This window comes from Pelodiscus sinensis, chromosome 21 (assembly GCF_052426305.1).
Source record: "Pelodiscus sinensis isolate ZL-2025 chromosome 21, ASM5242630v1, whole genome shotgun sequence".
In the NCBI taxonomy this organism is placed as follows: Eukaryota; Metazoa; Chordata; order Testudines; family Trionychidae; genus Pelodiscus; species Pelodiscus sinensis.
This window is the reverse complement of record NC_143072.1, coordinates 12,885,300-12,905,368: the sequence shown is the minus strand read 5'-3', so window position 1 is coordinate 12,905,368 and position 20,069 is coordinate 12,885,300. Positions and strand designations below refer to the sequence as shown.

Here is a 20,069-nt window from a genome sequence, read left to right as displayed (position 1 = left end):
GCACTTTGAATAGAGCAGAATATACATACTGCACTTAATTTGACCATTCCTTCTCATTAGCAACTAGATTCTTGTCATGCTTAACAGAGCAGAAGACAAATAAATGCACTGTCATCACAGACACAGCTAAGACCAGCTACATTATGGCACCAATTGTATCTGGTATTACTTGAAATGAGTGCTAGTACTGTTCCTCCCATCATATATATAGTAGCCCAGTGTCTGTAACACTGATGTAACCCCTGGCTGTGTACGTAAGCACCCCGCCCTCCTTCCCCTTCTGCTGTGGCACTCAGATGATCAGCTGGGCCCCGGTAGGGGAGCAAGTGGCGGCAAGCGGCCATTTGGGGTCCGCGCTCCTTATGGATAGGAAGCGCGGACCCCAAAAGGCCGCTTGCCACCGCTTGCTCACCCACCAGAGCCTGGCTAAGGGGCGCAGCACTCAACGCCACAGCAGGATGGGAAGGGGGAGCGGTGATGTACATCAGCGCCTCGCCCCCTTTCCACTCCCTTCATGGCAGCTGGGCTGAGTGTTGTGCACTCAGCCAAGCCACCGCGGGGGAGGAGGGGCAAGGCAGGGCGCTGACGTACATGGCCAGGGAGCGGGGCTGTGTATGTCACTGTCCCCCCTTCCCTTCCTGCTCTGGCGCTCAGCTGAGTGCTGCGCCCCTCTGCCGGTGGAGCCAGCAGTGCAAGGGGCTGTTTGGGCTCTGCGGCGGGAGGGGAAGGCAGGGTGGTGACGTACATGGCTCTGCCCCCGGCCGTGTACATCACCCGCCCCCCCCTTTCTGTCGGCAGCCAGGCTGAGCAGGCAACACTCAGCCGAGCGCCACGGCGGAGGGAAGGGAAAGAGGGGCAGGGAGAGACGGAGGGGAGAGAGGCAGGAGGAGGAGGAGGAGGAGGAGAGAAAGGGAGAGTGAGAGGCAGGAGGGGGAAGCAGTAGGGGAGAGAGAGAGGGAGAGGAGAGAGAGAGAGAGAGAGAGACAGAGAGACACGGAGCGAGCGCGCTCAGGGGAGAAGACCTGAAAATCCCATCTTATGACGGGCTAATTGGCTTGTCTTTCAAGAAAGGAGATTTATAGTTTAAAGCATTCAGATTAAAAATTTACCCACTTTTAAAACTGCTAGTTTAGATTAGGCCCGGACCCCTTTTAAACCAAGCCTTTTCTGATGAGGGTTCCATTGCCAGTTCTTGTCCTTACACACACACACACACACACACACACACACAGAGTCCCTAACTTGTCTGACAATTTCACAAAAAAATCCACCTCATACTCCTTTCAAGTAGGCAAATTATAAGGTTTTGTAATTTGCACTTTGTTACTTTCTAAGGTACTTAATGTGTACTACACCTACCACCTACTTTACACTTGTGCTCCTCCACGGTAGTGTTTTTGTGGTTGTGCCTGCAGCAGCATGCAGTCAGACAGGACTGAATGAGGATTTTATGCAAACCCTGCTGCAGTAAATCAGAACTCCCACTCCCAGTTCTTCACTGCCTAGTATACCATTCACATCTGTGCAGTTGTTGTAAAATGCTACCAAATTACCATGGTACAAACCTCCTTAGCACAGGTTCAAATACATTCTGCATAGTGTCTTAGAAATGCTTAAGTGGAATTAATTTACTCTTAAATCAGTCCTCTGACATCTGATCTATGCACAAGACTATGTAGAGAATCTTGCACAGCCATTCTTCTGGACATGTTTGTGTCCATTTACCGTTTTTTTCCTGCAGCTTAGTCTTATTTTACACAATGAAAGAGGCAAGGGTTCAACTGTTCTTAAGTAGGAGGATGATTCTCTCAAGCTTCAGTATTGTTTAAAAAGAATGGGGGTGATCTGGACAATTGAGCGCCCACTGGTCCCTTGTTCAAATCAAGCTTAAGGGCTTGTCTCCAATATGCTGGGAATTGATGCTGCAGTGACTGATTCACCAGCCTTTGATTTATTGTCTGCGCTTAGATTCAATAAATCAATGTCTGAGGACTCTCCCTATCCTTTCAGCTGCTTGATGCCACTGTCATAGTTTTAGCTTTGAAACAGTCATGCACCACTTATGATAGCAGGTTGTAGCTTTCCCAGTAGAGAGTTTTAAAAAGCCAGTATACACCAATTAGACATAAAAGCTCTATGTCCTCAGTGTTCAGAAGTCAAGAGTTGGTTCTCTGATTAGTGCAACATGAGTTGTAATTCATAAGAGTTAGTTTTAATACTGTAGTGAAGTGTAAGCCTCAGAAGGATTAACAGCTGCAAGTTAGCAGGGATGTCTTTAAAAAAAGTCTTATATTATGTTCACTTTCCGAATTCCTCAGATTAGTCTCAAATGTATGCTTTGCTGTTCACACGAAACATCGTAATATATACCGGGAACTATATCAAAATATTTAGTGATCCTCACTCATGCAAAAAGCACAAGTAATCAGACATATCACCCCATTAAGCTTCCATACTTGTTAGCCATCAGGAGGCAAGAATGGGCAATACAAAGGTGGTGATGCGCAACCATTTCCTCTAGGTCCCATTGGCCTCTTTGTTGTTCCCTGCCAACGAGAGCGGCAATCACCCACACCTGTGGAGGCGCATGCAAATATAGCAGCAGTGGACCGCCATGGCTAGCTCTGGGAACTGGATCCGGCCCATGCGCCAGCATTTGCCCAAGCTGGTTCTAATGCTAGAGCTACTAAAAGGCAACAATTTCATGTATACTAGGGCAGCTCCACCATACCAGTCAGTAAAAGACAGTGGCACATAAGTGTCAAGGCACATTGCAAAGACAACTGAACTGTCGTGAAGAGAACTGCAGTCTAAATTTTTAAAAGCCTTAAGGAGCCACCGAATGTTGATAAACCATTTGCTTTCTGCCTCATCACCACCCCAAGGCAGACATCCAATTCAAGCATTTCAGTGAGGACATCAGCTCAGTACAAATATATGCAATGACTCAGTATGCAGTTGTTGATAGTAACTTTGGAGAGAGTCAGTGAAATCCTTACTTGCGGATAGTTTATCCAGTTCCCCCCTCTCCCCCCTCCGCCCGCCCCCGTAAGAGACCTTTTACCTTTAAGACTTTTTAAGGAAGTAAATCAGTGGTTTTGAAAATGCCATACTAAGACCACTCTTGTTGCAACTACTCATTTATGTTGAGTTATTTTAGAAGTCATTTGATATAATGAACTATTTTTCATACCGCCGATTACACTTACCAGCCAAAAAGGCAATACAAAAGCAGGGAGGGAGGGAGGGGCATGCTAATTAGTCCAAAAATAATTTTAACTAAAGAAGTTAAGCAATTATGAATTTCTTCAGCAAGAATAAGCCAGTATGTGCAGGGAAAGCACTCCTTAAAGAAGTTAGTTGCATAGTCACTATTCAGCTGGTTTGTGTCCCAAATGCATATTTATGAAATCCACCCGTTCCACAATGTGAACATTCAATCACTGTTCAGAGTGTGGAGGAGGGGGCTCATACACATGGTCTTGGCCAGGCTTTAGACCAAGGGTCTCAAACTCAAAGCCTGCAGGCCATCTATTGCCCAAGTAGTTCCACAATCCAGCCCACATGGGGTTGCAGGCACAAGTCACACAACCCAAATCCCGCCAGAGGAGGGGACTGCTGACCTGCTTGGAGGATCTGAGGACTAGCACTGGCTCTAAGGTAAAGTGAGTTTGAGACCGCTGGTCTACACCAATTACTATATTCATATTGACACCGGAAAAATGTGACAGCCACAATCAGGTTTAAAACTAAGAATGTAAAAGTCCCAGTTAACTGGTTAAATGGTTAGTTGACCTAATACTTAACCAATAAACTGATTAAGCTGTATCCGGGCTAAGCAGCACTCTAGCCCAGCTGGAGCAGCCCTCAGCCTGCAGGGCTCCCAGCTCCCATGCTGGGGTTGCCACCAGCTCCCAGCCCCCACTGGCTTACCAGTTCTGGTTAACCGGTAAGCATCACCTGTTAGGATTATGGTTACCAGTTAACCAATTAACCTTTCACTTCTCTATTCAAAACACCCTGAAACTATAACATGCAGAAGTACAGCAGAATTCCATTCTTAATTTCGATTGCCTTCAAGCTTTGCATAAGTTACGCGTTATCCCCTCTATCAACAACAAGTCTTACTTGGGGTCTCAGACAGAAGGAGCAGGGCTGGGACTAGCCTCCCCTTCAGCACTGGTCAAAGTGCACCGCCCAGGGGCTCTGGCAGTAATTTAAGAGCCCGGTGCTGTTGCTCTCCCCCGAGCCCTGCCATCAGCAGGCCTGCAACAGTCATTTTTCATCAAGATGCCCATGAGCTGAAAGCAATGCAGCCCAGTCAGAAACAGGAATGTTAATAAATATCCAGTTAAACCATTACCCAGGAAGCATAATCTTTAACGGGTGCCACTCACCGGGTAACAATTCACTGGTACCCATAAGCAGCCCAGCAACAGCGGAGGGTTGCTCCAGCCCCGCAAGCAGGGCTGCAGGCTCCCAGCACATGCAAGCTGGGAGCCAGCAGCCACATGGGGGAGGAAGGGAGTAGAAGTAGTAGTTGCAGCAGCCAGGCTGCTGTTTTAGCCTGATCCCCAGTGGGTGGGGGAGGGGAGCCCTACTCCAGCCCTGTTATAGCAGTCCCACCACCCATCCCCCCCCCAATCCATTAAACACGGAACAGGATTTTGCATCCCTAGTTAGAATCCCTGTGTCAATATTCACGTTTGCTCAGCTAGCCTTCTTTTGAAGAGATCAACAGCCTTACTTAGGATGAAATGACAGCCCACCAAGTAGTCCCTACTCCACACTAACAGTTGTACACAAGCATCTAAGGGTTAATCTGACACTTGCTAAAGCTAAAGGCTAGAAATCAAGAGCATAGCCACATGACATGATGACCAAAACAGGAAGCTAACAATGACTAACATGCTTCCTCAATCTTTTTAGAGCCTCAGTGTGAAAATCTGAGTACTTTACACTTGAGAATATTACCGGTTCTGTCCAAACCCAAGTAACTCAAAGAATGTTGCCTGATTTAGGGAAGGAGAGAATCCTTAAGATACCAAGTTTAAAAATTAAACTGATAGTTTTAGGCTTTTCCCCAAAGCCTTTATGGAAGTATACTCCTTGCAGACAGAACAAGGTTCTGTCTATCCATGCTTGTCTGGAATCATTAACAATTTCCTTTGCCTGTTAACTCTCTAAAGTGGTTTTATTGCCTTGAGACAATTAGTTTGTTTATATGAAGCACATCAACTCCTTTGATAAAGTGGCACAATAAAGTATCAAGTCTTGAAAATCTTTTGTTCACAGCAAGTAACATATGCTCCCCCAGCCATGAGCGGTAGAGCAGTCTGAGCTTGAAACAAACACTGTCATAGTCAGTTTCACTACTCAAGGGAACAGCCCTAAAGCTGACCCATTCATTTCATTCAAGTTCTAATCTTTCACTTTAAGAGAAAGATCTAAGAGGAGTCTCTCCAATCCCCACCCCCATTCCAATACACCAAGTAGCAAAAGAATGTGTTGTCTGTTCAATTATTTGGCATTAATCAAGGACTCTCAATATTGCTGTTTTATTCAAAAATGCTATTAGACTATTAACAGTTGTGGTGAAACTGACCAGCATTGAGCCATTTTCACACTGCTGCATTTAAGGAAAGCTGTGCATGGCAGCAGGCTCTGAAGACATCCAAAAATACACAGGCAGGGAGAAAGACATGAAAGTCCAGGTAAAGTAGCTTTCTGAAAAGGAAAAAAGCAGAAAGACTGGGAAAGCAGTGAGACCCCCCTAGTGCAGTGTTTCCCAGTTTTATTTGGCCACAGAACCCTTTTAAACCCGAAAAAAATTTGCAGAATCCTTAACAACAGTCATATGGAGCTGAAAAAAGTAGACCACAAATAAGTAAGGATAATAATAAACAAATGCTAAACAGGGTCATGAGAATACCACTTAGTTTAATTGCACATATTTAAAAACAAAAATCACATTTAATGTGTACAAAAAAATTTAAATAAAGTGTTATTGTAATGGAATTCTCACGGAACCCTTATTTTCCGCGGAACACCATTTGGGAAACACTGCCCTAGTGCAATGGTTTCCAATTTTTTTACGTGAAGATCACTTTTTGAATTTAAGGGCAACCCAGGAGTTACACCGCCTGTTTATAACCACGGAGGTGAAAGCAAGACAGGCCTGCTAACAGTCACTTGCTATGGTATTTACAGCGTAGGTAGGAACTGAGTAGCCTGATGACAGACAAGCCAGTAGTGGAGGAGAGAGGTCTTCTTGCCAAAGAAGAGTGGCAGTTGGGGAGCCAAAATGCCTAAGAGAAAGAGTCCTGCTCCTAGCAGTTGAGCCCAGAACAAACTGGATTCTTTCCCTTGTCCCATCTGAAATCACCAAGGCCTAACAAGCAGGGCCCACAGACTAATAGGAGTAGCCACCTTCCTATACCTAGAATAGTGAACATTAAGTCTTTCACCAGGATACTGGGCTTAGCCTTTAATGCCTCCACTGGCAACTGATAACATCTCTAGAAGTCACCATCCACAGTGTCTGTTTCATAGTTTGAGAAGCCCGTTTGGCCAAAAGCCAAAGAGCAAAATGAAGTCCTGAGTTTAAGCCACATAGGACAAATTAACAGTAGCAGTAAAAGGTGTCAAATAATGTAGGTTATAATATAGCATGGAAACTCAACAGGATGCGTTTTAGTGGTTAATTGGCACTGGGTTTTCTGTTTAATAGTCTGTGTAGAAAGAGAAATTGCACAAGGAATTGTAATCAATTTAAGATTGGTTTATAGTGGTTTGTGGAGCTGAATGTTGAAGGGTGTATTTCTTGTTGAAATTCACTTAATCTCTGCTGTAACTTCACAGGTTTGGAATATGAACCACTGTCACCAGTGCAGCAGCCAGGGCTATGGCAAGGACAAAAAGGGCTTGAGGGGGAGTGCAACATCCAGCTGACCTGTAACAGGCTCTAAGAATGAGCCACCTCAGCTCCATCTTTGGATAGTCAATTGTCTAACGAGCTGGGCAGCAGTTTATTAGGTCCAGGAGCTCCTTATCTAATTAAGGCTTATGAGAGCCCTAGAGCAGAGCAGTTCCTCTTCAGGAGCACTGGTTAGAAAGCTACTTTCGTGTCTCCCTGGAGAACAGAGGTGCAAGGACAGAACAGTCCAAAGACAGAAGGTGCACCCACGGCAAAGGACCAAGGCAGTCCAGGAAAATGCAATTGACATTGGACACCCTCCTCACCATGTGATTCTAGGGAATTGCTCAGCAAAGAACCCACTGTTGGGGGAAGACTGGCATGTGGCTGAATGCCCAGATGGAATCTGGCCTGAGTGTGATCCTGGGTGGTTCACTGTAATTAGAGTCAATGAGAAAAGACTTTAGTTGTGTGTTGTCTTTAGCAGAAAAAGATGAAGTCATCTAAACAGGGTATTTTAACCCTAGAAAGCATGCTCGGATTTGTTTATACCCAAGTGAAAAAACTGAGGCAGGGCTCACCTCAAGCCCACACCTGACTTCTGGTGATTCTACACACAGGGTCTATTCCCCAAGAATGACTTTATATGAATGTCATGGCCAAGCTGGAAGGAGTCTCCTGCTCTTGTAAACTAGAAGTGTAGCTTGCTCCAGCACGTCCTAAAGCAGTGGTCACCAACTAGTAGATCGGGACCTATCGGTAGATCTTGGAGCCTGACAGATGATCCTGACTGGTTTGGCCAGGAAGCTCTCAAGTGCTGGCACTTCCAGCTACACCTCCACCTTCTCGTGCTGCTCCTGCTCTCTGGGCAGGGTCTGGGAGGGAAAAGGGGGTACTGATGTACTCCTTCTCCCCACTCCTGTACCCCATCTCCACACAGAGAGAAAGGAAGGGAGGGAGCAAGCTTGGCAATGCAAAACACTGTCTCACACTCTGTGCGTATCTGTCACTCACAAACACACAGTCCTTCACTCTCCTCTCCTGACCCAACACATACCTGGGGGGTGGTTGTTACTTCTGTTACTGCTTGCAAACTGGGTTATTTTTGGTTTTTTGACTGATCTGTCCATTTCATAATTTTCCTTTTCTCTTATGCGTAAATTTAATTCGAGTAGTGAGTTCTTAAAATGTCTAATGTCATGGCTGGAGCAATTATCCCTGTGGTAACTGCCGTCCCTGAAAGTGGCTAGCATGTCCCTGAAGCCCCTGAGAGGCAGAGCAGGGGGTCTCCACATGCTATCCTTGCCTGCAGACACCATTCCTGCAACTCCCATTGATCAATAATGGGGAACCATGGCCAGCAGAAGCTGCGAGCTCAGTACCTATAGATGAGGGGCAGCACATGGCACTATGGAGCCCTGCTGTACATGCCAGCTGCTTTCAGGAGTGATCCAGGGCAGGAGTAAGCCTGCCTTAACCCCACTGCTCCTGCACCCAACAACCTGCCCAGATGTGAGTCCCTCTGCATGCAAACTCCTTTCCAGAGCTTGCACCCTGAAACCCCTCCTACACACCAATCCCCTGCCCTGGGCTAAGCCTGGAGCCTCTCCCACACTCCAAATCCCTTGGCTCAAGACCATAGCCTGCACCCAATCCCCTACCCCAATCTGGTGAAAGTGAGTGAGGATGAGGGAGAAAGAGGGATAGAACTGAGCAGGGTGAGGCCTTGGAGCAGGGGCGGAGCAGGGGCAGGGCCTCAAAGAAGGAGTAGGAAGGAAGTGGGGTAAGGGTTTGTGGTAGATCTTACATTGCACTTAAATTGAAAACGTGATCTTGTGGTTAAAAAGGTTGGAGAACACAGTCCTAAAGCTATATTCTGCTCACTTTGATAGAGTCCCTCCTCATTCTTATATGCAATCACCACCAATAGCTCCTGACTAACTGCAGGTCTCTTATCTAAGCCAACATTACTTACACCTAATCCTGCCATGCTAGGTTAGTGTTATTCAGCTTCAAGATCTATGTACCTTCTAACTATTCATTTTTTTATAGTATTACTGTATTGGCTAAGCCACTCATACTGAAGTGCTGCTAAGTATGGTAAACAGGTATATATTTCAAAGACAAATCCAGTGTGCTTCGGTCTTGCAAATAAATCTGAAGATTTTCCCGTATATGTTAAACAACCAAAATCAGGGGAGTTCTGTTGGAAGGTAAGCAAGTGAAGACGATTTGGCTGCTGAAGGTGATAGCCAGTGTAACTTGTATTTTTAGAGAGCTATCCTGCTCCCGTGTTATTTACACAGTGGTGTGACAGTGTATAAGTTCAAACAGTTAACCAAGGAGTCTGGGCTACACCCAAGGCCCACCCCCACCTTGCCTTTTAGATTAAAAGGAGGCCCCCCCATGGCACTGCTAACTGATTTAGAGGCAGCCATGTGAGAGGGGGAGGCACATGCAGGAGCTAGTAGCCAAGGAGAGCAGTTACACATTTACAAAAAAAATGCATTTTAATATTCCTAGTGTGTGCTTTCCTGCTCTGTAAAATGAGCAGTGGGTGTCATCAAAAACCTTTAGCACACCTTAAAGAGAACATGAACATGAGCAAAATTAAAGTAACTACCACCCTAGTACGTTTCTCTCCCCCAGAGTTGTGTTCTAAAGCAAACATCTTGGCTGACCATAGGGATTTTAAATCTGAAAGTCTGTCTTGACCTGAACTTTCAAGCAGAGTTGTAACAACCACATCATCCATGGACTGATCACAGAGATTATCACTAACCTGTTAGTTGTATTTACCTTTTTTAATGTCAGAGCACAAGAGTAAGACTACCTCTTACTGACAGTGAGATGATCTATGGCTATTGGACAGTCTTGTTTATTTTTGGAGGACTTGGTCTAAGATAAAGCAAATAAACCATTTGTTGGATTATAGAGTACTGAGTTTGAGCAGCCTTGCCTGCTTTTCCAAGTTACAAAATCTCTCAACTGTACCAAGTGCCTACACAAGTGTTTTTAGTCCCTTGAATAACATTAACCAATTAAAACAAATGGTCTGGTAGCACTTTATAATAGACTAACAAAACATGTAGCTGGTATCATGAGCTTTTGTGGGCACAGCCCACTTCAGATGACCAGAGTTTGTCTTCTTCAGATGTCCAGTCATCTGAAGTGGCCTGTGCCCACAAAAGCTCATGATACTAGCTACACGTTTTGTTAGTCTATAAAGTGCTACCAGACCATTTGTCCCTTCCCCCATACAGACTAACTTGGCTGCCCCCAAAGCTTATTAACCAATTAGCCAATCCAGTCCAGATACATGATCCCGCCCCCCTGTCAGTCTCTCATTAGTATTACAAATTTAATTACAAAAAAGAGATCAGGAAGAGATTACAGTTACAGCATACCTTTCCACAGATTCCACCGCAGTCTCAATTCCTGCAGCTGCATGAGATAGGTAGCCAAACATTAAGGAAGTGATTTTTCTTCATTTTTAGCTAGGTTAGTAAAATTATGCTTCACACACTTAATGCTGCTGCCCAATTTGCCACAACATCCAATACTGGCTTTTCATAAAAAATTAAGTAGCTATGCCATAGCATTTCGAGTCAGTGTTCCATGACCCCCTGTTGCCTTGCATTATTTCACTTCAGCAAACAGAAAAAGGATGGGAGCAGAAATTCAAAAGGATTCAGAGAAACAAGACAGCAGCACAAAAATTAAGCCTTAAGAGAAGCTAACAGTTTGCAACAAGTGGGAGTGTTCGCATATCAGGCTCAGGAGCTTCGCATCTTGTCAAGTTTAACTATTTGTAAGCGCCTTCTTAAGGCTCATAGCAACCTCACTCATTTAAGATGCATGATCTCTGAAAGACCTTTCTTATGGCAGACAAGAACCCAGCATCAGTATCACCCCAGCAAAAGAGTCACAAGAGAATTTTCAAAGTTGCAGAATTTGGAGAAAGGGTCCTTAACATTAGTTCACTCACTGGTGAACGATCCACACCAAACAATGGGGACACCAGGTGTAGAAGACAAATGGTATTCAAGAAAGTCTTACACACTAGTGTAGGTGGACATGCGCTAAGGTCATGGGGAAGAGTTTTAACACAGAGAACCTGAAATATTGGTATTGGTCCTGCCTTGGGCAGGGGGCTGGACTTGACCTCCTGAGGTCTCTTCCAGCTCTATGATTTTATATGCTCCTTACACCTGTGAAAACATAAGAACAGCCAGGCTGGGTCAGACCAAAGGTCCACCTAACCCAGTATCCTGTCTGCAGACAGTGGCCAATACCAGATGCCCCAGAGGGAAGGAACACAAGTAATCCTCACGTGATCCTTCTCCTGTCATCCATTTCCAGACAAAACAACTTTGGTGCTTTCACATGTAAGACTAACTACACAACCATAATGGTTAGAGTCCTCTAGAATTCATATTAAGACTATTTGCTCTGTACTTTAACCTTAATTCTGCCCTTAGTGCCTATGCATTATAATAATCTTACTACTTGACTACACATTAGTAGATGCTCCTCTGTCCTGATATAAAGAACAGTTGCTACTTCACTCCAGTTTATCCTCTGCAACCACTTCCCCTCTGACTTCCCTACTTCTCATTATGGCTAAAATCACCTCCCCCACCTTTCACTTCCCTTCAGTTTGAGGAAGGCACAAATATAAAAATTAGTCGCCCTCAAGTCCAGGCCCTGCACAATTCCACTTGACATATTTCCTCTAGTTTTCTCCTTCCCCATGCCTACCAAGTACAGATGAAAGACCCAAATTAATCAATTAACCACTTAAACATTATGTTAACCCAACATTTAACTGGTTAATTAAGTGGGATCCCAGGAAGGGGAACCAAGCCTGGCTGGAGCAATGCTCCACCTGTGGCAGGCTGGAGAACTTGTTAACCGTTACCCAGTAAGCATCATCACGTAAGAGTGATGCTTACCGGGTAACTGATTATCTGTTCCCATCCCTACCACCAACTCATTCCTGCCTAGTCATTCCTTTCATCTCTCACCCACACTTATGTTTTTCCACATTGACCCTTGGAACTGGAACAGCCTATATTAGTCAACTATTCTTAACTATACCTCTGTAGATTTTTGCTCTTCAGTGAGATCTTTCAATAAGCCAAACATTTTGTAATACAATTAATATTTGAGATCTTAAGAACCAGTGAGAAGCTAGCAAACTAGTACAGGTTGCAGATCCGAAAACTGGCACACTCCGGTCCGGCAACATCCCTGGTTCAGCAAGGACCACAGATGTGTTAGTGGACCAGAGAGCCCAGGAGCCTATGGGATGGAGGGCCAGCTGGGGGTGGGAGCAACAGGATCAGCAGCCTGGGGCCAAGGCCCTGCAGCCGCCCCAGCAGTCCCACAGCATGCAGGGCCAGAGCCTTGTGACAGGAGCAAGAGGGCAGGTCATCCAGGGAGCTAGCAGCAGCTAGGCAAGAGGTGGGGAGGCAGGATGCCTGCTAGGGCACCCTACCCACAGCAGGCAATAGGCTTGCGGGCTGGCAGCAGGTAGGGACGTAATAGTGTAGTCAATTAATCAATTAGCAAAAATGCTATAGAATACATGCATTTCCTCCCACCACCCCCGTAAGTTTTTTAGCAGACTGGCCAGCACCCAGCTCAGTCCTAGCTTACATCAGGTCTGGGACCTACCCCTGCTGTGGCTCTTCATTTAAAGTGTATTAGAAGCCAGGCAGCCCAACTCATTTCTGGCTTGTACTGGGTATGGCAGCTCAGATGCTCCCATAGACAGGGGCTGCTGTGCACCAGCTCCCACTTGGCACCCCATGCTGCTGCCTCTTAACACAGTGGCTGCCGGCCCTGCCCTCAGGGACTATAGAATAGTTGACTAACCAATACAAATCCATGTGGTTATGTGACTATTCAATTAACCAATATTTAACATCCCTAGGGGTAGGGGATCTCCCCAGTTTGGCAAATTCATTCGGGACCAGTCAGAGTCCAACAGCGCCAGACCAGGGAGGTCCAACCTATACAGCAGAAATTGGTACAAGGCCCTCCCAAGAACATATTTATTATGACCTCCCCTCTCACTGTAGGCTATTAGTGTTCTATTCTTAATTCAGTAGAGAGATTCTATGCTTCAAGCAGAAGTCTAATATTTATGTATTTGTATAATGCACTATGTTATTACTAATAGGTTATTACTAATCTATTGCTACAGCTCAACAAAATTCACTCTATTTTGATCAATTTCATGGGCATAGCCTCTTAATCATAAGTTTCATTTATTTTAGCTATTTAAATCTGAAGTTTCATGGGTAATTTTAGGTGTCCTGACACAAAAAGGAAGGGAGGGCATCACATTTATTGTAGGTGGGTTGCTGTATTGCTACCCTTTCTTCTGCATGGCTGCTGGCTGCAGCACTGCTTTCAGAGCTGGGAAGCTGGAGAGCTGCAGCTATTGGCTGCGAGCCCAGCTCAAAGGGCAGAGCCTCTGCCAGCAGCAATGAAGAAATAATGATGTCACAGTATGGTATGAACCTAAAACAGCCCAATTGCTGGTCCACGAACCACTGGCTACCAAGCTACAGGGGCTGCCTAAGCTGAAGCCAGCTATTCACTATGGCTCAGGTCCTGCATGGCAGAGGCGACAGCAGGAGGCGGAGCAGGAAGCATCTCTTCTCTCCTCCCCCCCCCCCCCCCCCGCTTGGGGAGGGAGGAGGCGTGAAGGAGGAGGGAGCACTAGGGATGTTAAATATCAGTTAATTGAAAAGAATTCATGAGGTTACTCAACTAATCGGTTAGTCCCTGGGGGCAGGACCAGCAGCAGCGTAGGGTGCCAGGTGGGAGCTAGTCCACAAGGGGAGCCAGTTTAAAAACCAGCTCCTCTTGCAGAGCAGCTACTTGTCGCCCTGTGCTGATGCCTCTGATAAGGGGTAGCAGTGTGGGGTAGAAGCAGCCCCTGTCTTGGGGTGGGGTCTGAGCTACCAGATCCAGCGCGAACCGGAACTGAGATAGGCTACCTACCCACCTGGCTCCTAATACACTTTAAATGCAGAGCCACAGTGTGGGTAGGTCCCAGACCCAGCATGAACCATAACTGAGCTGGGCTGCTGGCCAGCCTGCTAAAAAAATTTACTGGCTGGAGGAGGAGGGGGAAATGTGTGTAGTTTAAGCATAACCTATAAGCTTTAGCTTATTGGTTAATTGACTACACTATTACATCCTTAGGGAACATGAACGCCACCAACAGCCAGTCCCCCGCCTACATGGCCGCTTTTGCCAGTGGCAGCACTGGGTCTTAGACAGCGATAGGAGGAGTCTCCCTCTGTCCTCAGTAATGGCAGCCAGCCTGGGCTCTATGCTCCCCCCCTCCACCCCATGAATGGGGCTTTAAGACATGCTTGGGGAGGAACGGGCGTGAAGGAGGGCCACTCCCACTGCCTGCATGGCAAGTAACAGCCATGCTCCCTAGAGAAGGCAACCTCACTCTGGGGAGTGTGGAGGTGTGGGCAAAGGGGTGGGATCACGGGGCAAGAGGATGCTGGCATGGGCTTTAAGGGTGGGAGTCAAAGGGTGTCAGGCACTGGGGAGCAAGGGCCTGAGTTGGGGCAAGGCAGACAGCTACATCTTATTTGCATATCTGCATGTTCTTTATTTGCATAATGAATATTAAAATACAATGTTGCCAGTCTGCCAAAAGTTTGTGAATGGGTTTGCTGGTCTGTGGCATAGAAATGGTTGGGAATCACTGCCCTTAAATAACCTTGTAACCCCTTCTGCAACTTTTTCAGGTCAGGACCCCTAATTTTAAAAACTCTGACCCCCTCCCCCCCAGTGAAATCTCAAAGACCCAACTTCATGGTCTGTGACAGTTTTCGTTACCATGAATTTCATAGGGTCCATCTATCACACTATGCCCTAATACTATTATAGAATACAGGCACATTTAGACACATGGAATTAAGTAATAGGAGAAACAAACAAGGGACATTAGTGGAAAACTTAAACACACACCTAAATCCATTCTTTCCATCAATTTACATGCAAGATTAAACAAAGCTTGAGGATTTCCTTTAAGAACAGTATTGGGGACACCTTCTCCCAGAGAAACATTCATATTGGGTTTATTAGTGTCCATGAATTTAAATTAAGTGAAGACTAGCAAATTTCTCTTTGTTTCAAATATGAAGGTGATTCACTATTAAAATGGCATAATTTAATTTCCTTGGAAATTACAACGGTTTGTACTGCTCTTATTACATACTACATAAATGCAGTCCCTATAAAAATAAGCTCACAGGACACTGAACACAAAGACCAGTCCTGAAGCCCTAAAATGCTTCCAAAAACTGTTCAGACGTTTACAGATTGCTAGTATCTGTTGAAAGACACTCCTATCGGTCAGAACAGAAGAAATAGGTTGAAAACAGCGATATAGATCTATATACCCGAAGTTGGAAACAATTCCCCGAACAGTTAATGACTTGGAAGGATGCTACCTCTGAAAAGCCTGCATAGGCAATACCACTATCACAGTTAATGGATATTGATCTATCCATCAGGGAATAAGCAGTTGTATAACAGTTAGCTCTGAGTTAAGGCTAGCCTTTTAGAGCCCTAATTCAAACACAAAAGAGCTCAAACTTCCACTTAGGAACTGTATCAGTGACATAAGCGCCCATACAGATACTCTGTTCAGACTTAGTAGTCTACTCAAGGAGAAAAAAAACTTCTCTAGGTGGCTTCCTAGAAATCAAGTTACAAGTTAACATTATGACTGACTGAATAGTTAGAATACACAGACTACTCCAGAGACAGACCAACCACCAGGAGCTTTACAAGAATCTAGTTTTACCCTGATCCACTATGGCAAATGCAACTCAGTACACCACACTTTAATGGGACATTTCAATAACCATATAGAACTCAAAGACTGGATGGCAATACTGACCTGCTTAAACAGGAATCACTAACAAGTTCAGTTTGCATATGCCCTGCACATTAATGCATCAACGGGTTAAGTGGTTTTATCAAGTTACAATCCTGCTTTTAATATAGACAGTTCCTACTAGAGTCAAGAGTTGAAACACTGAATAAAGAGACTGCATTTTCATTCAGTACATTTTTCTATTTAAAGCATTTTCAGAAGGCCTGAAGAGTACAATCTCCTTGCACATTGATGGTTACCCACTGGGTGATGTAATCAGGATTCTAATGTAGCAGACTGATTCTGAAGCCCTTAATAGAATGCCTGCGTTTAAGAGCTTCCAAAATAGTACATGTTGGTGCTCACTGAATTAGGTGACTGGAAGTTGCATCACATAGAACCATCAATCATTAAGTGACTGATAATAAAATTTTTGAATTGCCATTTTAAAAAGCTAATGCTTCAAATATCTAGTGCTCAATGCAAACTCGAGAGCCATAGCTAATTGAACAATCACTACAAATATTTAATGTCTTATAAAATCAGGAAATTGTTGATGTAAAAGTTTATTTACCTGTCAGGAAGTGACATGCACCAATTGTGAAAGGACAACTGAAAGAGACCTACTGGTAGTTTTCTGGGGAGAATATTAATCCAATTGAATCATTATTTCAGGTTTACCATGAACATATACAACTTGCATCCTCTTTGCTACCACCTGGGTACATTGTAGCTTCTTTCATTACTTAAGACACCCACGTGTTGCTACAGAAATGAGTGAGAGGTCATAAGCCTCCTGCACAACTGGACAGGACAAATATTAAGCACAACTAAATCTGACAAGTACATTAATGGGATTGAGCTCAAATTTAAGCAGTATTTTACAAGTCTTGTAAGAACAAAGATCTACTTTTCATGTGCTGAAGCAGGGTTTAGCACAAACAAGTCCCAATGTGAATCAGTTTTAGTTGAACTGCATCAATTGGAGATGCAGCATTATGCCAGTCCGCTGTTTCAGTGATGGCCAATAAAAGATTAACCCTGTCCTTGATTAACTGAGAATTCTTCTTTTAAATCTAGAAAAGGTGTAAGTGTGCCAGTGAAATTTTGGTAGAAATGAAATACTGTGAGAAGGCTTCCATTTGTTAAGTGCTCAGCCATATTACATTCTTTCTTCCATAGTAATAATTACCCATATAAAAGATTTAATTCTTGCACTCAAAACAAGCAGCTGCTTTAAACTGATAACTAAAGCTGCCAGTAGTCTCAGAACTGCATAAAATTCATACTGCGGTAGAGAAGAACATCAGATATTAGCACCAGTGAATACTGTCAAGCTATTATCTTATTCTGATTTTTCCATATTTCATTTGGCGTATCTCCTTCCCCATTCTGTCAGGCTTTGACAGTTCTGTCTTCAAAAAAATGCAAGGTAATTGACAAAATGGTGCAATACAGGCACAGATAGCTGCATCCTACACAGACTGCGACATTCCAAGATCAGCATTCACTTTTCTTCTGCAAGGGAGGACACCCAGCTTCTCTCTTAAAGGCTCAGACCTGACTAACAAGGCAAATATAAAGAACAGTTTTCCCCTTTAAAGCTACCCCTCCCTCCCTCCACCCAGTCTAGCCTCTCTGCAATATGACAAATGCAGAATCTTCTGGAATGACTTGATACTGCCTCCCACGATTGCTTTGTTTGCAAGATCAGATAAGAGATTTTTCTACTTATTGATTTTCAAAATGTGTCTGTATTAATGTTCCTTAATAATCACAAATCAGATCAGTCTGCTAAATACAGAGCCTTTATTTTAGGAGTATAAAAACAAACAAAACTAAATTATAAATTAATAAATTTTGAAACAAACATCATAAAAATAAAATAATTGAAGGACATGTATTTTTCCCCCCCAAACAAAGGATAATGTGCCACAGGCAGAAACAGGAAAAAGAGGTGCATTAGAGAAACTAGGAAGAATTTAATAGCTATAGGGAAAGACATGCATTAAAATTCCTCAGTATGATTTTTACTAATTGCACATACAATTATCAATTCCCCTGAGTAGGTTCACTGTGACCTCTAAGAAAGAAAGATTTAAATGATGTGAGATAGGTTGCTAGAGATAACATACATGTCAATCTCCAAGATGAGGTTTTATATGTACAATCCAAAGATCTAAAGTTCCAGAAGAAGGCTCACTGAGACCTGTCAGGAGAAGCAGTTTAAGGGAGGTGGCAGAGGATGATGTTGGGTGGGGGGGGGGGAGAGGAGAGAGAGAAGAGAGAGAAGAGCAGACTAATGGGAAAAAACTGGCAGGGAGGGCACCGCCCAGATACAAGGCAGGGGGAAAAAAGGACTGCAGCTCCACTGCTTTGTCCAACCCTGCAGAGAAGGCAGCACAAACCGATTCCCCCCCCCCCCCCCTCCCTCAAACACATGGGATGGGAGAGCTGAGCCATAAGTCACCCACATTGAGCAATGCTGGAGGTTTCCCCTCTCTTACCCATGTCCCCTCGCTTGCGCTACCGCTTCCCCCTCCCAGCCCTACCTCAGAAGGGGACAATGCTAACTAAGCAAGCCCGGCCAGCCAGGGGAGGGGCCCAAATCCCTTCTCCCCTCCAGGCGCAGAAGGCGGGGAGGAAGAGTGGAGGGGACACCCCCCACGCCGGGTTGCAAAAGGACAAGAGCGGGGGCAGCCCAGCCGGGCGGGGGGGGTGGGAGGGAAGAGCCAAAGGGGACACGAGCCGGGGGAGCCCCGCAAGCCACAGCCCACGCTCAGCGCCAGGCTCCGCTGGAGCGGCCTCGTGCGGGGGAGGAGGCAGCGCCCCCGCCCCCACCCCACCCCCGCCTGGAGGGGGGGGGGACGCGCAACCTTCCTCGGCCCTCCCCCACAGCACCAGAGACCCCCGCCCGGGAAGCCCCCCCCACCCACCAACGGCTCCCGCCAGAGGCCCGCAGCCCCCGCCCCTCCCTCCCCAACACACCAGCGGTTCCCGCCAGAGCAGAACCACCTGCCCCGCCCTCCCCCCCCCCGCCCACCACCAGCGGTCCCCGCCCCTCCCCCTCTTCACGAGGAGTACCCGCCAGGGGGCGCAGCCCCCGCCCCACGCCGCCCCGCTCACGGACCCCAACGGGCTTTGTGGGGGTTGGGGCCCCCAACGGGCGAGGCGCCCCCCCCCCCCGCGGGGAGAGCGCCCAGCGGGGAGGCGGGGGGGGGACTCACGTTCTTCATGGCGGCCGCCATGTCATCGTAGCGCTCGGCTTGCTCGGCCAGCCGGGCTTTCTGCACCAGCTGCTCGCGGTCCACCATGGTGCCGGCCGGGGCGCAGCGGGGCTGGGCTCGCGGGCGAAGCGGAGGCGGCGGGCGGCTCCCTGGGCGCGCAGCGGGGCGGCTCCGGCTGAGGCGGCGACAGCGGCGGCTCCTCTTCCTGCGGCTCCGGCTCCGGCGGCGGCGGCTGCACCCGGCTGCTGTGCGCGCGCCGCCCGCGACGAGGACAACCCCCCTGCGGCCCCGCCCCCTGCCCGCGCGCCTCTCCCCGGCACCGCCCCCTTCCCCCGCCTCTCCCGCGCGGGGCACTCTGGGAGCGGCAGTTCGGCCCCGGGGCAGGACTCAGCCCCAGGCTGCCGGGGAAGACTCCATTTCCCAGCGCGCCCCGCTCCGGGGCGCCCCCCGGCCCGGGCTCAGTGTCACCCCCAGGCTGTGGGTGCCAGAGAGGCTGGCGCGCCCCCTCCCCCCTGCAGGGCTCCGGGCACAGCCAGCAGGCCCGAGTGCTGACTCACCAGCGCAGCCGCCTGGCAGGGCTGCAGCTGCTCCCCCCAGGGTCCAGGGACACCCCCTCCTTGAGAGCCCCCCCAGCCCAGCATGGGCTGTCTGTGCCCCTTCCCAGCTTCAGCAGAAAGCCCCTGCAGTGTCTGCTCCTCCAGCCCCACCCAGCGAAAGCCCCAGCCACTGCTCCTGGGGGGCCACCAGCCCTCTCCCCCTAGACATGGGCGCAGCTCCTCCATGCAATGGTATTGGTACCTGAATAGCTGGGCCCCTCTGTGGCCTGTCCCTGCTCTAGCACATGGGTGACTCCCACTGTAGTGAAGGGGGGGGGGGTCACACGAGGAGACTGTATCATGTCTTGTGCTTACATGTAACATATAGGGATTGTCGGAGAATCCTATGGGAGTCAGCGGCTAAACCCTCCTGAAAAATCAATGGTAGCTCCTAAGCCCCTACCGCACCT

The 20,069-nt window shown here is 47.0% G+C and overlaps 1 protein-coding gene across 1 annotated transcript in view; it reads right to left on the bottom strand.

The window, feature by feature from the left end:
• The window catches only part of YWHAG (tyrosine 3-monooxygenase/tryptophan 5-monooxygenase activation protein gamma), a 42,367-nt gene extending 23,043 nt beyond the window's left edge, over window positions 1-19,324 (bottom strand). The window contains exon 1 of the mRNA XM_075904956.2: window positions 19,064-19,324. Within this exon, the coding sequence (XP_075761071.1) occupies window positions 19,064-19,150 (87 nt within the window). The 5' untranslated portion in view covers window positions 19,151-19,324. The remainder of the gene's footprint in view (window positions 1-19,063) is intronic.
• Window positions 19,325-20,069: the final 745 nt, after the last annotated feature.